The sequence below is a fragment of the Podarcis cretensis genome, assembly GCF_951804945.1.
Source record: "Podarcis cretensis genome assembly, chromosome: 10".
NCBI classification, from domain to species: domain Eukaryota; kingdom Metazoa; phylum Chordata; class Lepidosauria; order Squamata; family Lacertidae; genus Podarcis; species Podarcis cretensis.
This window is the reverse complement of record NC_137179.1, coordinates 51390412-51407979: the sequence shown is the minus strand read 5'-3', so window position 1 is coordinate 51407979 and position 17568 is coordinate 51390412. Positions and strand designations below refer to the sequence as shown.

General features: G+C 41.8%; 1 protein-coding gene across 2 annotated transcripts in view; it reads right to left on the bottom strand.

Moving 5' to 3' along the window:
- PRICKLE1 (prickle planar cell polarity protein 1) overlaps window positions 1-17568 on the bottom strand; it is a 68560-nt gene continuing 50992 nt past the window's right edge. The window contains exons 1-8 of one of the 2 annotated variants that reach the window (XM_079994161.1): window positions 17033-17219; window positions 7865-8051; window positions 6807-6920; window positions 5003-5140; window positions 4480-4683; window positions 3988-4174; window positions 2530-3387; window positions 1-1799 (exon numbers count right to left, since the gene is read on the bottom strand). In XM_079994161.1, coding sequence (XP_079850287.1) covers window positions 955-1799; window positions 2530-3387; window positions 3988-4174; window positions 4480-4683; window positions 5003-5140; window positions 6807-6920; window positions 7865-7984 — 2466 coding nt within the window. In that variant the 5' untranslated portion in view covers window positions 7985-8051; window positions 17033-17219 and the 3' untranslated portion in view covers window positions 1-954. Of the gene's footprint in view, window positions 1800-2529; window positions 3388-3987; window positions 4175-4479; window positions 4684-5002; window positions 5141-6806; window positions 6921-7864; window positions 8052-17032; window positions 17220-17568 lie in introns of those variants that run through there. The other variant, XM_079994160.1, reaches the window with a different exon arrangement.

Sequence of the window (17568 nt, the reverse complement as noted above, 5' to 3'; positions counted from 1 at the left end):
TTGTCTTAACCCATAAATAATTCCTTTAATATTACGTACCATAGCTTAAACAGTATTTACATACCTCCTACCATGCAAAACAGAGCTTTTCCGTCAAAAATTAAACATTTCACTACTTTAAACTTATGGACATTTAACAAACCCCTGCCTGACTCAAACTGCTGTTAAACCCTCAAACAAAACTAATGGTATTTTAAACAAATGTCTTGCAATTCAGGGATATAAAAATAGTCTGTTAAATCTCAACTTTACAATATGTACATTATTTGCACTGTTAAGTTACAAATACAGATTTAGCTATGAAATACTACATTATAAATATCAGATGGCTCTAATTTTTGCTTATATGCTACATTTGGAACTTGGGGTAGTGTTTCAAATATACAGGATTCTCAAGACTCATTTTCACAAAAGTTTAATATAAGCAGACTCACTGACTTAATGCAATTAACTTCATAAGTAGGGGCTGTAGCTTACACCATATTTTTAAGGGCAAGGAACATCATATATTTAAATTAATTTACCTGAGGGTCACTCAGATACAATGCAAAGCAAATAGAATAGTCAATCTGATACACCTTTTGCCCTGTACAGAAACAGCATTCTTGCTTAGCATCAAAATGGTTGGGCTACAGTAATATCTATAGGATGAATAGGGTTGCACACTATAATTGAGATACTGTGTCTTAGCTAGGCAACAGAAGTAGCAGGCAAGTTCTAAACCTAAGATACTGACTGGCATTCTTGCTGATAAGGCCCTCTAAAACCACATCTGAACAGTATTATAAACTCTTCCATTTACTCTTCTACCACTCCCTCCTGATTCAACCGATTATTGATTGCAAGGCCTTTAAAGAGAACATGGACAAGAGACCGCCCCGTTACAGGTTACACAAGTTGTTTTAACCATTTATGTACATAACATTTGAAGAACAGTGAAGAAACAGTTCAAAATTAAGAAATTATACAGTTTTTGCCTTTGGGAGGTTTTCTCTTTTTTGATTTGGTTACCCTCTGTCCAAACTGAGAACTGGGGAGTTCAGCAGTCGGGCTAGAAAGGATATCTGTATAGTAGGGGTATCTGACTGGTCGAGGCTGTGGAATGGGCTGTCCTAAGAAGTACCCTTCTTCTTCAGAATCGGACGAGGAGGATGAAGACGAGCACCAAGAGTCTTCCTCCTCTCCAAAAAATCCAAGAAACTGGTCCCTCTGGTTCCTCATTGTGTAGTCAGAGGCAAGATGAGTATATTGGCTGTATGGGTTTGGAGTGTATGCTCGAACAGCATGACCTTTATTCTGAACAAACTTGTCATAATCCTGAGGAGAATAAAAATTAAGTCTTTCCTTTGGCGGGGATTTTCTTTCTGCAACCAAGTGAAGCGCATTATCAGACCTAGACTTCCTACTCCTCCTGCGGCGATGCTGGTGTCTCTTCCCAGGGTCTTCAAACTTATAAACACGCCTACGAGTCCTTTCACTCATAGGAGGCTGGCGGATTTCGAGATTCTCGTAACTTCCATTATCAATGACATCATCTGAAAACTTGACTTGCTGAGGTCTGGTCTGCGATTTGGATCTTCTCAGTACTGGCATGTGCATTGGCTTTTCCTCTGGCAGTGTCTTCCCTTGGCATAATTCAGAACTTAAACTTTTTAAAGACTCTGTACTCCTATGAAGCATTGAGGAGTTCAGAGTGCCCATGTTGCTCATTTTCTCACAATCCTCTACTTCCAGCTCTGGGTAGGTTTGTAAGGAATACAAGGAAGGTCTTGGTTTGACTTCTCCATCAACTGAAGCACCTAAGAGGAATACATTATAATGAAGTAGGTTTAATGAATCCACCACCATTATTTCCCACAGTTCAGATGCAAATGTTTATACATTTCAGCTCTTGCTAAGTTACTCAAGTATGGGTTATGAAGGATAGCGAAATAAGAACAGTCGGTTTTATTTGGCCCCTGTGGCAGTTTATTTCCTGGGGTAAAATCAACAACTTCAATCCTAAAAAAAAGCACAACTACTTTGGGGTAAAATCATAAAAGAGCTCAACAACTTCAATCCTAAAAAAAATTGTTAACAACTGGTCGGCCCTCTCGGCCCTTCACTTCATCAAATCTGGCCCTCTTTGAAAAAAATTTGGACACCACTGCCCTATAGTTATTAGAAATCGTAGGCCCTTATCTCCCCAACCCCGTTTCCCCTTTGTCAGGCTCAGCTAAGGCAAAAGGGAGGAGGAAAGCAGCAGCGGAAACTTGTATGCAGTGTTCAGCTGGCTAGTAATTTAGAGAGAAGAAACCTGTATCAAAGACTCATATCTCATCAAGTCCCTCTTCCATAATCAAATTCCCATGCCTCGACATGGGTGGTATCTATACAACGAGCACAAGAGAAAGAAAGAAAGCCTTGCACAGAGCATACCTCTTGCAGCCTACTAGTAAGAAGCAAATCTGTTGGGATGAATGCTAACTATAGATTAGGCATCAGTGCTTTCTAAATGGAAGTGCAAATCACAATATTACGTTCTCTTACCTGTGATATTAGATAAAGCCAGGGAATCCATTGAATCCCGAACACACTGCTCTTGTTTCAGGTTTGACAATCTCTCCAGTGAATCGTCATACCATTGCTTTTGGTCATGTTTGTATCTAGTTGTGGCATGTTCCATGTCCAACTCTTGGATTTTCCTGCTGCTGGCAGGGCCTGGGTGGCTACCATATGCAGAGTCGCCTAGGCCATCTTGGGACTGTGCCCAGTACATATTTGAGTGGTATTTCTTGCTCGCTAGGCTCTGACTGTTTTTCTTCATCTCTGATCTGCCTTTCACCATGCTCTCGCAAATCCACTGCTCGTTTGATCTGACGTCTGCTTCCACTGGCTGCTGAAAAAGGCCTTTGTCGCCAAACTTTAGGAGCAGCTGAGTCATGTAGTCTTCATGCTCAGCCCATTCTTCTGGATCATCAGGCATTTCCTCCCGCCTTCCTTTCCAGAGCTCTTCATCAGCAAAGCCTACTCCTTGCCTTGAAAGACTTAAGTCATCCAGTTTCCGTGAGAGTGTATCATCGGCAGTGCTAGAAAGGCCAGGGAATTTGTAGTTCAGGGCCGGGGACAAGAGGAGAGACTGCCTGCACTGATCTGCTGACCGGCTGCTTTTCCCCATGCGAACGCTTCTCCTGGAGTCTCTCGAGCGGGCAGACTGGAAAGCGGAGTCGGAAGAGTCCGAAGCATGGACATCCTCTCCCAGACTGCATGACTTGGAGCAATAAATCTGTCCTTGCTTGGGAAGGAAAGGGCAGCCAAGTAAGGAAACTTTGCAGTGAGCGCAAGAAAAGCATGTTTCTGTGGCATGCCAATGTTGTCCGTCGTAAGTCATCTGAGCGTGGTCAACCCCTGGTTAAGAAAAGGAGTAGTTGAGATTATTATTTTTATTGTACATGTCTGCTAGAAGCATGCTGGTGTCAATTAAAAAAGAAAAAACTGGAGCCACGCTGCTGAAGACTAACAGATCTGTTGCAGCAAAGCTTTTTGTGGCACCAGAACCCACTTCACAACAGTGGATGGATGAAAAGTTTTCACTTGGCGGTATACCAGTTTTCAGAACTAGCTGTTCTTTGCTAATTTAACACAGCTGAAGTAATAAAAGAAACTCATACTTAAAATTAAATCAAATTGATATTGCCGGCAGACTAGTTCAGCAAACATGCTGGAACTTCCCCTTGAAGCCTTTCATCGAGTATGGTGACTTTGAGGTCATCATTCTGAGATTAAAGTCTACTAAATGTTTATTTTTTAAATTAACAGACACAAACTTGGGAGATTAAGTCCTGCCCCCTCAAAAAACAAAACTCTAGATGCCAGCTGTCCCCCCCCCAAATAGGCAACACCTTTAACATTCATTTTCAGAGACCCCTTCACCTACAGATTAGAAACTTGAGCTTCTAGCTTAGTTTGTAGTGTACCCATTTCCCCCCTGTGTTAACATACACTTACCTATGTGTTCCCCACAAGTCTCACAATACTCTGCGTAGAGGGACTCAAAGCAGCCACAACAGAATGGGCGCCCGTCCTTCATAATGTATCTCTGTCCTCCAAGAATGGTTTCACACTCAAGGCAACAAAAGTGTTTCATGTGCCAGTGGCGACCTTCCGCTTCTGTGCATTCATCAGCAAAAATAATCTAGGAGGGAAAAAATAGTTTAGGCAAAGCCGTGGATAGCACAGTTGCAGCCACTATATTTAACAATTTTTTTTGCAAGGAACGTTTCTTCAATTTACTGGAGAAGTTAATGTGTGAAAAGTCAAGAGAATCTCAGGGTGGTATTCAACGTGTTTATTTCAATGGGTCTTAGTCTGAGCAAAAGTTAGTAGAATACTACCCTCAAGTTTTCAGTTGTCTTCAGGAAGCTAGCTGTTTAACTGAGCAGAGAACACAATTCTCATTTCGACCTCCGGCTTTTAAGTGTTATGGGAATGTGGTATTACCTCATCACATGCCGAGCAACGCGGCTTGAGTAGCTCAGCATGGTGCCTTCCACAATGAATTTTTCCATCTTGGTAGAAATAGATTAAGTCAACAAGTAGTTCATTGCATGTGAAACACACAAAGCAGGATGGATGCCAGCAGACTCCCGGCCCAGCTCTTGAGGCAAATACTGCAACTTCACCTCCACTGATCTTTGTACCACACTGAAAATAAAATACAAATTAACAGGCAAGTTCAAATTAGTTTTCCATTGTATGAATGTTGAATCTTCACCATACTTTATAGCCTAATTCCATCCTTCTTTTTTCCAATTAACATAATTAACAGTTTACTAGTTCAATATTTACTTGCTCTTTCCATTTTAACAGAGCTGAACTGCATACCTTTTATGCAGCCTTATTAAATTTGTGCAGTTTTCAAGCTTTAGTCCATTAACTTTGGTTCTTATGTGGATTTAAATATCCACAGTTGAGCTTCACACAGGTCTAACACTATTTTTAATTTGGGTAATAAGAACATTACCTGCTCACAAAGTGCATGCATTACTCCTCTTGAGAGCAACTTAACCGTGCCTCGTCCCAGAGCTTCCTTCTTTCGTTGTGAACTAAATATTTGAAGTTCCTTCTTCTCTTCTTCACTTAGAGACTGACAGTATCTCACCTTCACCAAAAGGAAAGGATAACAACTTTAAGATCTATGCTAGTTATATTGGAAAGAAATGCACTTTTATATATATAAAAAAACCAGTCTGCCTTTCCTCAGAAATCTATCTCAGAAGTGACTGTGTCCATCAAAATGGAAGAGAGCTGAAAACAGATTCCTTCTGACATTTTTTACTCCTGTTCAATGATTCAGGCCTTTGGTAATGGGAACTGGTACAGTGACATGAGACAACCATCACAAGATGTGTGTGCAGTTCTACCCTATAAGCAGACGTTGCTTTTTGGAGATGGTATAAGGACATTTAGTTTTACAAGTTAATACAATATGCTTTAAGCAGAGTTCCTTCCCGGTTTTTTTCTTTTAGACTATAACAGTGAAGTAAAGGGATGGAAGAGATTAAAACCTGATTAGGTATATACACTGTATGAGTCTCAGGGTTTTGTAATTTAGGACTGTTTGAGGAAACATTGCTTATATCAGCACAGTTAACACAATACACTCAATGGAGACACCACTGAGACTTAGCAAACAGTACTTGCCCCAAGCCTTGACAGTAGCTTCTTGTCTAGAACCTTTAATGAGATACTACAAACCCAACCTGCCCAGCCCAAACCTCTACTTCATCTAGCACCTATACTCACTGTACCAACACAACACATGACTTGATTAGATATCATCAAGCAAGTACTTTTCAAAGGAAAAAGCTGAGAAGTTTGGTTACTTATATCCAAATGCATTCAGTGTACAAGAGAGCTACTTGCCTCAGAGAACTTACTTCACCTCCTGTGTTTCTGTGTGAGTTGGCCTTCCTAGTTTACTCCTTTTCAGGTCATTTTGCTGTGTCTCTGCATCTTTGCACCAGGAATGACAATCACAACAGATGCAGAGATGCAGCAGTATTACCTGCTCTCGGAATAGTTCGCTGGCACACCAGAGCAGGGAATCATGCAAATACACAGAAGGTAGATTCCTCTGTAGAGGGGAATCTTGTGATCTCTTGCAACACACTTTTATTTACTAAATCTATACAACATTATCTGGTGAAGGGCTTTTGACAAAGTTAAAATATCATAAGACACACAGTAAAGCAACCAGCACATACTAACAGCCAGCAAGATTGTAAAATGCCAAATGCATTTCAAAAGCCTGGGATGTTTTATTTAATAGCCTGGTGCCGAAAAGATAGCAAAACTGGTGCCAGGTAATCCTCCCATAGATTCTAGTGTCACCTACACCCCTAACAGAGGAGGAAACTTCAGGTAGCTATGTCTCAAGTCATTCAAAGTATCAGTGCCCGGCCTCAGAAGTGAACAAGAAGTGGAACTCTTACTACCCAAATAAACTCTGCAGTCAAAATGATGAGAGCATTACGTCATGCATAGGTTTGCCTTTGAAGACAGTATATAGATGTTTCAGTTGGTACCAAATATAGCTATATTCTGTACCAACTGAAACATCTATATACTGTCTTCAAAGGGAGACCCAAGCACGACATACCACAGTAATCCATTCAGGAGTTTGCCAGGGAATGGAGAACTGTGGCCAGATATAATAGTTCCCTATAACACAGTGCCGTAATTGAGAAATCACAGGCTTGTTGCACATTCAGCAAATTGGTCCCTCTGCCTGGACTGCAGGGCAAGAAATGCTTGACCATATCTACCTCATTATCATGGGGTGGCAGCTGATACAGAAGCTGCTTAATTCGGTGTTTCTCTCCTGGACTGTTAACGTAAGGGATCTTCTCCTCAGACAAACAAGCAAAGTAGAGCTGTACCTGAACAGAGACCAGAAATATACATAATGACCCATGCGCTCCCTCTTATCTACTGCTGTTATCTTAGGGTTTTGTTGTTTTTTAACAAAAGACACTAGGATTTTCTTCTTTAGATGTTCGGCAAAGTTTGCATTCCTCTTGCTAAGAAGAGCAGGTGAGTCAACTCTGCGAAACTGGATTGCCTCAGATAGCCAGCACCCAGCTGTTGAATTGCTGTTTTGGAATGCTATTTGCAGTGACAATTAGGGGTGCCATAAATTATGCACATCTAATTTCCACATCCTTCAAGGATTGTCAGCAAGTCTGTTAAAATTCCACATTCTCTTTCTGCATTTTATCACCCAACGTGTGAAGATATCCAGAAAAAATAACAGTTATAATCGACAGGCTTTAATCTTACAGGTTAAATAAAGAAACAAACATTGTTTTGTAAATTAATTATTTCCATGTGAACTTTGCTAGAAACTGTTGAATTTTTATCTTTGGAGAAGGTTGGAAGAAACTCCATTTCTTATCTGATAAAAGTGGAAATCCACTAAGAACTTGTCCTTTTTTTCAGTGTAGGTCTCAAAAAATAAAATTATTCCACCAAAAGTTTATTTGGTAGTATTGTTTTTAAGTTAAGATTAACAAAAATACTGACAAATCCCCAATATAAAATAAGGTCTTTTGCTTCATCTACACAGTTAAGGTTAAGGAGTTAAAAGTTTGACTATCATTTCCTGCAGAAAATCATGAGAATAGCGCTGCCTAAGTGAGGGGAAATTGGGTTAATCTTTTGCTTTTGGACCACTGACTATGCATGTCAGCACAAAAGGACACTTAAGGGTCAAAGAAGTTAAGGTCTGAAAAATAACTTGCTGTAGAAAATGTTCTAAATCAAATTAACAAATAAAAGAGCCGCCTCTTTTTGTAAACTTGAAATGAGCAGTTTCTGCTCTTACCTGTTCAGGTCTAAGACCTGGAGGAACCCATGCATATTCTTCTAGGGCACAACCAGAGTCATCATCAGATGTCGAGCTTCGCTGGAAGCCAAATGTCAGGTTGCCCCCCTTTGGCTCCATTTCTAAAACACACGCGGTCAGTGGGGAAGTGTCAGGATACTCAGTTGCAGTTCATCAATTAAGAGCTCTGAAAACAAGTTGGAAAGTCAAATGTTACAACAAAAAATCTTGGTTGCTGTTTTCAAAACAAAGAAATGTCAAACTCTCTGGTGTGCATACATATTATGTGATAACAGCCCAAGGGGGTTAAAAAAAACCAAGCCTGTTTTTCAAATAAACAGTTGAGGGTTTTTTAATCATGTGTTTCTAAAAATTTAAAGCCCAAACCCACAAAAACTCTACAGACTGAGCAGCGGTGTAATGGAGAAATACTTCTATAACCTATATACATGGAATATAAATAAAGATACAGAATTAGCAAATGGGGGGGGGGGGAATGTCAAGAAGAAATGTATGATGTGGTTGGGTCATCATAAATGATCCCAAGGCAATTCTTACATATACTCTGGGCCATTTTAGATGCTTGTTTGCAGCATCTCACGCTCAGTGGCATAATGATAAATATTTGTGCTTCGCTGAACTGCTCACTTCTGGCTGCATGATTTCAACTTGTAAAATGCACTGGGCTTTAACAAAAGATCTCAAACTAGACGAGACAGAACTTTTAGCTTTTAATTAGAAATGCAAACACACTATTGGAAAGAAGTGTCACTATTTAAACTACTAAAATGAACTTCCCCAAGCAAAAATGTGCTTTGGGGTTCTATGTTGGTAGTGATAGCTACTTACAAAAAAAAGTTACAGACCACAATTCTTTAATAATATGCTGAGTTAGATCCTGAAATATGTGTCAATATGCCAAGCTAATTTGAGAAACACAGGGCTGTGTTAAACTAGTTAGTCCCAACTAGCAGAAGCCCACACAAGGACTTCCACTAGTGCAAAAAGACTTCCTCTTGCCCCTTCCAAAATTGGCTTGGTTGGGGTTGGGAAAACCCCTAAAACAGGGCGCAGGCAGGCAGCAGAGGGGAAATGTTGTGTTGAGTAAGCTTAACTTCTGATGGAACGTTTGCCTTAGCGCAATGTTGAATTCCTCTCATACATGAATTTTGAGATCAATAAGAACCATCACTACTTATAAACAGGGTTATCACTGTGGAAGGGGAGTCATCCCCTACCATCAGATAACTTCTGCAAGTTAAATCTATAGCACAGAGAGACAACTGTTGGAATGATTACAAGGGGCAACTCAATGTGGTTTAAAGTACAAATTTGTTTTAACCCTGGTAAACCAATCAGTGCATGCTTTTCTAGGCAGTGAACTGCACATTTCGGACAGTGAAAATAAGTCAAACTCAATAGGTTTGCCAAGATTAAATTTGGTCCATGGGTGAGCTACAAATATACCCCCTATTGTTCTCTCACCTCTGCCCCTCCTTTTCCTTTTGTTGTCTTGAATGAACTTCCTGTCCTTCCTATGCAATCCAATAGCTGTGTGTGGTAGAGAGACCATCTTACATTTGAACAGTTTATTTCCTTCAGTTTCATGTTAGTAGAACAGATTTTGCTAACTCTTATCTCTTGGTGTCATTTGCAAAAATTTAAGGGAGGAAACAAGTAATACTACAGTCTCTTGAGCATTCAAATCTGTCTCTTTTCCTTGAATGCAAAATGCTAGATAGAAAGAGATCAATATTATATGCAACAAATCTTCACAGTAAGTTTAATTTTATTCAGCACATTGCTGATAGCAAAAATAATTTGACATTTAGGCCACACTAGTTACCTTCATGAAACGGGCAGGGGTACCTTTACCTTTACCTTTAGTTACCTTCATGAAACTGCTTTTCAAGCTGGTAAGACTAATATCCATTTTACTGAGCTGATCAAAACCCCATTTTTTAAACTCATTGTGGCACAGTGTCAAGTTTCATTACGGAGTTTAAGCACATGGAAAATATTAATCAGTTCTAAAACAAAAATTTACAGAAGTAAACTAGGCTGAGTTCAATTGGACTTACTCCAAGGAAAGTGTGTGTTAGGAATGCAGTCTCAAAAAAAGAAAGTGCTAATTAATACTTTAATTTATATACTGAAGATCAGCAATGCCATTTTATTGATGTATTATACAGTAACTGGAAAGGAACCATTCCAAGAATATAGAGCACACTGATGGTTCAAAATATCATTAAATATACAGGCATTCATTTGGATCCCAAAGATGCACTTGCAATTATATATATTATCCATAGATGGGCACCTTTTACATTTTGCCCAAGAGTTTTCTAAGAGTGAACAGAAGCAAAACCCAAATATACCCCCTATTGTGTATGCATACTCTGCTTGTGTATGCTGAAGCAAGAGAACTCAAAGACAGTTACAAGCACTGGAAATAACTTTGGAGGTCAACTCCATGCTACACAGTAACTCAACAATACAGCCTCTGCTTAAAAGCCACCAATGAAGAAGCAGACCACCATCTCAAGAGGCTCTTACTGATTGGGGAAAGCTTCCTATGTTAAACCAAAATTTGGTTTCTATCCATTAAAGTAAAGGTAAAGGGACCCCTAACCATTATTAGGTCCAGTCGTGGCCAACTCTGGGGTTGCGGCGCTCATCTCCCTTTATTGGCCGAGGGAGCCGGCGTACAGCTTCCAGGTCATGTGGCCAGCATGACTAAGCTGCTTCTGGCGAACCAGAGCAGTGCACAGAAATGCTGTTTACCTTCCTGCCAGAGTGGTACCTATTTATCTACTTGCATTTTGACATGCTTTCAAACTGCTAGGTTGGCAGGAGCAGGGACTGAGCAAAGGGAGCTCACCCCGTTGCAGGGATTCGAAACGCCGACCTTCCGATCGGCAAACCCTAGGCTCTATGGTTTAACTTACAGCTTTTAGAGAAAAAGACTGCAAGACAGCCCTTTGGATATCAGGAAACAGTTATGTCTCCCATTAGTCTTTTCCAAGCATGCTTGTCTCTTTCAGCCATTCCTCCTGAGACTTGCATTTCCAGAGACCTTACCAATATGGGTTTTGCCAGTTTCCTCCTTAAAATACAGTAGCCAGAACTGGCCACCCCACATGAAGCTTGACCAGTAAGTGTATAATAGAACAGAACTATGACTTTTCTTTTTGCAGTCTAGACACTTGCAATCTAGACATTATGTTTCTATTTAAGCATCCAAAGACTGCATTAGCTTCAGTACTATACAGAGCTTACCAATTACAGCACTTAACGAACCAAACATTACTTTCCTGCTGCTCAGTTTCTTTGACCCAATCCACAATTTCAAAAACAGCACTTTAATAATTCTATGTTGTTGTTTTTTCTTCACTAGGAAGCTTAACTGCATTGTGCTGAAAATTTCTTCTGCACAGTTTTCAACCATTCTCTATTAATGAGAGGAAACACTGGATTTTATAATTTTCTAAGAAGAGAAAAGTTCTGATGGATGAAGTGCAAGGCATTTACCTTACTATCAAGGTGGCCACTGTTTTTGGTGACTGCACATTCCTTCACTCCAGTGCTTTTTTTTTTGGGGGGGGGGGTCGCAGGGGTAAGCTTACCCCTAAACATATTGTGATTTTTTTTGTATTTTTGTCCATTTACTGTATTTATTTTTCCCGATTTGAACTATAAAATGGTGGTTTTCTTGAGTCAAAATGAGAGTACCCTAAACACCTTTTTTTTGGGGGGGGCGGTTAGATCAGGAAACTAATGGGCAGCTGCAGGGAACTGCAGAGCACTGAAGAAATGGTCTGTGGAAAGAAAAGCCATACAAAACGAAACCTCACGAAGATTAAATAAGCTCAATAGCAGACTTCTTCAACCTCGGCCCTCCAGATGTTTTTGGCCTACAACTCCCATGATCCCTAGCTAGCAGGACCAGTGTTCAGGGATGATGGGAATTGTAGTCTCAAAATATCTGGAGGGCCGAGGTTGAAGAAGCCTGCTCAATACCAACCAAAATTATACATTTTAAAATTATTTATTGAGCAGTCTGCAAAGGAGGCAGAGAGGGAGAAAAAGAGAGAGAGAAGAAGCCTCTCTTTGCAGGGAAAGGAAATTAGAGGACAGGTTTTGGTGGAACACTAAATAAGACTAATTAAGTTACCTTGCTGCCTCTCTGGACACGAACACATATTTTGGCCAGCATTGCCATTCCGCTAGGTTAGACAGTCCCAATGTAAAAGACTGAGAACTTGCTCAGCCTCCTTCACCAATCTTGTTCAATAAGCAACATTAAATAAGAGAATATTTGAAAAAAGTAAAAGCATGCTTTTAAGCCACTAAAACAAAGTGCCACATGAACCGGCCTATTCACAATTTCCATATTTGGAAGCCGTCCTTTGGGTACCCCCACATTCTGCAGTGAGGAAACTGGGAACTGAGCAAAGGGCCTTTCCAGCTGTGTCACCCTAACCTTTGGAATGCTCTTCTGAGGCAGCTTAGCTTGCCTGGAAGCCACCATCATATATTGCGTTCCCAGCATCAGGATCTCTCCATTTCTCTTAACTTTTATAAACAGGGGTGGAGAACATAAAGGCCATCCAGGTGGTTGCTGACTTCAATTTCCATCAGTTCCAGCCACCATGGAATAATAGGAGCTGCAGTCCAGCAGCATTTGGAGGGCCCCAGGCTCCCACCCAGTTATAAATGATGGTTAAGTTAATTTTAGGCTGCATTGCAACCCTCAGATTTCACTATTATGTTTGTTTTAACTGTGTTGCCTTTTGTTTTGATAAACATTATTGTATTTATCTATTTATATGAGTTTGAGTATATACATATAAAAGGGTGGGAGAAAAATAATTTAACAAAATAAATATAGTCTTAAGAGTATCTTCGTCTGCACTGGAGGAACTGAAGGCTAATGTATAAAATTGCTTATTAAAATGTGTGTTTTAAAAAAGAAAAAAACCAACTTGGCACACATTCCAGGTACTGTTTCTGCTTAAGCAGCAACAATGCTTGGTACTTATAAGTTAATTTTAAATCAAGTTTTAGAACTAACTATATTCATTAAAAAACTAAAAAAAAAACCTGTACACTATTTAATATATGAGTGAAGAACAGGCTGAAAGTTTTTATGATTGAAGTTCTCAGCTCATGATACCATTGTAGATTGTGTTAAACATCTACATAGAAGAAAATACTATGTGACATCTTCCTGCTCTGTTCTGCAGAACATGAATGACCTTAAGTGCCACCTCTGTATAAGTGCTGACTAACTACTAAAGCTTACAAAGAGAATCCTTGTACTGACTGGTGAATGAGCAATTATTAACCATGTAATTGGATTAAAGGGTAATTTGATTATGACGTTTAGATATATACCAGTGTAAATTTCACCTACTGTCATTTAATAAAAAGCTGTTTTAAAGGCAGAACTCTTTGCATAAAAGCTACCAGAGAAACCCAGTTTCTAAAAGATAGATGTATCCTTGTTCTCTGGGCAACAGTTGAAGCCATGTGTGAAACTAGCCCTTATGTTAAGATTTCCAGCTCCCAGAGTATGTATGCTCTGTGGTCACCTCTGACCAGATCGTAAGAGGTCACAATTCATAAGGCCAGTTACACAAACATCCTTCCCTGCCCCCTGCTGTTTAACTCTGTCCTGCAGGGCAAATTGTTTAACAACTTTTTGTTAAACTGCTTGTTAACAAGGCTATGGGGAATTCAAGATGCATATCACACCCCTAGCTCACAGCACACTGCAACTATAACCCAAAGGGTCAGAACTTGAGGTTAAAAAGCAGGTGTCTTTGTTGCTGTTCTAATGTGCATGATATTAAGAGAGCAAGGAGTGGCAATATTACCAAAGCTGGATATTAACATACATATATTTCAAGTGCAAGAGGAAGGGGTTATAAGGAACCAGACTTATTAAATTATATATTGAAATAATTTACACCTTAGTAACACTTGAGATACAAAACAAAAAATAGCAAAAAGATCTTAGATGTTGATTAAAATATTTCAGTTTCTCTTGATCTTCAGATATCACAAAACACATTATATTTGTCCCTCTAAATCTCTATAGGCATGATCCAAAATGCCACTGGAATACATTCAATGGCATTAAGTCTATATATATGTGTCTACTCAGAAGTAAGTCCCATTGAGGTCAATGGGATTTATACCCAGGAAAATGAGAGTAGGCTCCCACTGGAAAGAAATGAGATTTTAGAAATGCTTAACTTGGCTGTATCTTGCAGAGGAAAAGCACTGACATATTAATTAGAATGGAAACACACAAAAGGCTTTGTCTCAATGGAAATTAAGCTCAATCAAACAGTTTAGGGTAGGAAAGCAATATCCCAAAGAAGTAGTTTTCCCTCTAACTTTTTAAAATATCCCTATTGATATATGCTTTACATTTCTCTTCAAACAGCCACCATAGGAAACAGCGGCCAGATTTTACTCTAGTGTAAATATATACTCAGGGGACGTGAGTGGCGCTGTGGGTAAAACCTCAGCACCTAGGACTTGCCGATCGTCAGGTCGGCGGTTCAAATCCCCGCGGCGGGGTGCGCTCCCGTTGCTCGGTCCCAGCGCCTGCCAACCTAGCAGTTCGAAAGCACCCCCGGGTGGAAGTAGATAAATAGGGATCGCTTACTAGCAGGAAGGTAAACGGCGTTTCCGTGTGCTGTGCTGGCTCGCCAGATGCAGCTTGTCACGCTGGCCACGTGACCCAGAAGTGTCTTCGGACAGCGCTGGCCCCCGGCCTCTTAAGTGAGATGGGCGCGCAACCCTAGAGTCGGACACGACTGGCCCATATGGGCAGGGGTACCTTTACCTTTACCTAAATATATACTCAGGTTTCACTCCCATCACCTGTTGGCTCTTGAACACCATACTTCTTTGTTAAAACTTACCACTCTAACTTTTGGGAGGGAAATCATTTACAAAGAAAACTGTTCAAGGAAGTAGTAAAGTAAGCAGGGCTATAAATTAGCCCTGATTATCTTTAAAAAATAAAAATAAAAGCCAACATGTGGGGCTTTATTTGGAGTGGGGAGAGAATGCTTTAACTACACTTTAAAGGGGAATCTTATTTGTGTCTACTAAGAAGACCCAGTGGGGGCCTTACTCCCAAAAGTCCACAGGATGCAGTCTGTACAATCTACATCAGTCAGGAAGTCTCTCTGAAGTGTTCAATACTCCCTCTACCAAACCTTACTTATGAATGGCTTCCTCTTTATTTTATTTTTTTAATGGCTTGAAGATTTCGGCTTTAAACTTGGAAGATCTTTGCTACAATTTGTTCAAAGCTGCCTGCCTTTTTTAAAAAAATAGTCATTTCCAGCAGGCAGGTCTGATGAATTAAAGATCCTCCGTCTGTGGCATGTCTACAGGAGCAAGAGGAGAGAAATTGACACAACAAAAATGCTCCGGGCTCTGGGGCAGAAATGCCAGGATGCCCTTCTTCTTCAGAGGTGCAGGCAAAAAAAGAGAAAAGGTGCTTAAGAAGTAAATTACTTCTGTGTGACATTTCTATCCCAACTTTCTGCCACAATGGAATGCAGTGAACTTTTAAATGTTGATTAATGAAAATGGATTCAGATAGGTAGCTGTGTTGGTCTGACGCAGTCAAAATGAATTATTATTTTATATATATATATATGTGTGTGTGTGTGTGTGTGTGTGTGTGTGTGTGTATGTATATATATATATATATATTGTCCAGTAGCACCTTAAAGGGACGTGGGTGGCGCAGTGGGTTAAACCACAGAGCCTAGGGTTTGCCGATCTTGGTTCAAATCCCCGCAAAGGGTGAGCGCTCGGTCCCTGCTCCTGCCAACCTAGCAGTTCGAAAGCACATCAAAGTGCAAGTAGATAAATAGTTACCGCCCCAGCGGGAAGGTAAATGGTGTTTCCGTGCACTGCTCTGGTTCGCCAGAAGCGGCTTAGTCATGCTGGCCACATGACCCAGAAGCTGTGCGCCAGCTCCCTCGGCCAGTAAAGAGAGATGAGCGCTGCAACCCCAGAGTCGGTCATGACTGGACCTAATGGTCAGGGGTCCCTTTACCTTTAGCACCTTAAAGACCAACTAAGTTTGTTCTGGGTAGAAGCTTTCATGTACATGCACACTTCTTCAGGCACACTGAAACAGAAGTCACCAATGACTCCTCACGACCAATGGTAAACCCATATATACCCATCTCCTACTACCCTTCTGAGAAAAACCCCACCCCACCCTCCCACTATATATGAGGGTCTGGTGACTTCTGTTTCAGTGTATCTGAAGAAGTGTGCATGCACACGAAAGCTTATACCCAGAACAAAATTAGTTGCTCTGTAAGGTGCTAATGGACAATTTATTTATTTATAATGTAAACGATAAGCCTCTTGTTAAAAAAGGAGGGGGCACAGAAGCAGAAGCCCCCCCCAAAGGCATCTTCATTACAAAAGAGCAAAAAAAAAAAAAACCCCCAAGCACTTATCTCTGTTTGGGACCCAGAGAATAACTCTTCCCCCCCCCCCCCCAATGACATAGATGGGTGGCTTTACTTATAAAGCTGGAACTTATGAATGGGGAACTTGTGCGGGGCGCGGAAGAAGGGAGATGCACTCCAAAACCCGAAGTAGCCCAGGCTTCCTCAGGATAGGGAAGTTCCCCCCCCTTTTTCGGTGAGGCAGGAGGCTGCCCTTCCTACGTCAACTGCTTTGCCTCCCCGCTTCACTCCGCGCTACCCGCGCGCGCTCCTCCTTCGCTCCCCTGGGCTCGCCCAGGACTGCAGAGCGGGACTCCTCGCGACCAATGAAAAGCGCGCGCAGTCTCCGCGAGCCCGAAGCACCGCCGCAAACGCCACAGGCAGGGCGCGCTGCTCTGCGGCCCCGGCGGGGCGGAGGGCTTCACCCGCTCGCGTGCGCAACGCCTCAGGGGAGCCAAAAAAGCATAAACAATAATAATAAAAAGGAAGGGGAGAGCGTTTCTTTTCGGCTGCCCCCTCTCATACCTCCCCCCCAACACAAAATTCCTCAGACCCCGATTCCCGCACCCACCCCCTCTAAGCTACCATCGCTCTAAAACGGATGGCCATTGCACTCCCTCACACGAAGCACCGCAGTCAACGCACACGGCGCGCAGGCAGGCAGGCATACCTACCAAGGGAGGAGGGGGGTGGCTCGTCTCTCCACTGCATCGGAAGCGGCCGCCTCCACACGGAAAAAAACTTCCCGGTGGAAGAAGCCTCCCTGCTGTCCCTCTTCGACAGCGCTTCCAGTCAGCCCCCTTCCTCTCCGGTTCCCTGTGCGCCCCCGCCGCTCCTGCCCATTTCTTCGCCAGACCGGAGTCCGCGGCGGGCTTCGCTCCTCCCCGACGTCCCCCCACCCCTCACAGCCGCCCACCCCCTTCGCCGCCGAGCAATCCTCTCAAAGGGGCCTCGACAAATCCCGCCGAAGGAGCGTCTTCAGTCAGTCGCCTCCACACGCACACACAACATCATTCCTCAAGGGGGTTTTACTCAAGAGCAGGACACGCAGTTGAATGGGGCGGGAAACGGCCCTCTTTAACGCCAAGTTCAGCTCTTTCACTGTGAAGAAGCTTAGGAAATTCCTTCACTTTCTGCTGTCAAGTCTTTGCCCACTTGGAAGATCAATTGCCCCGGCTGAGAGGGAGACGGGTCCATTGCATTTCC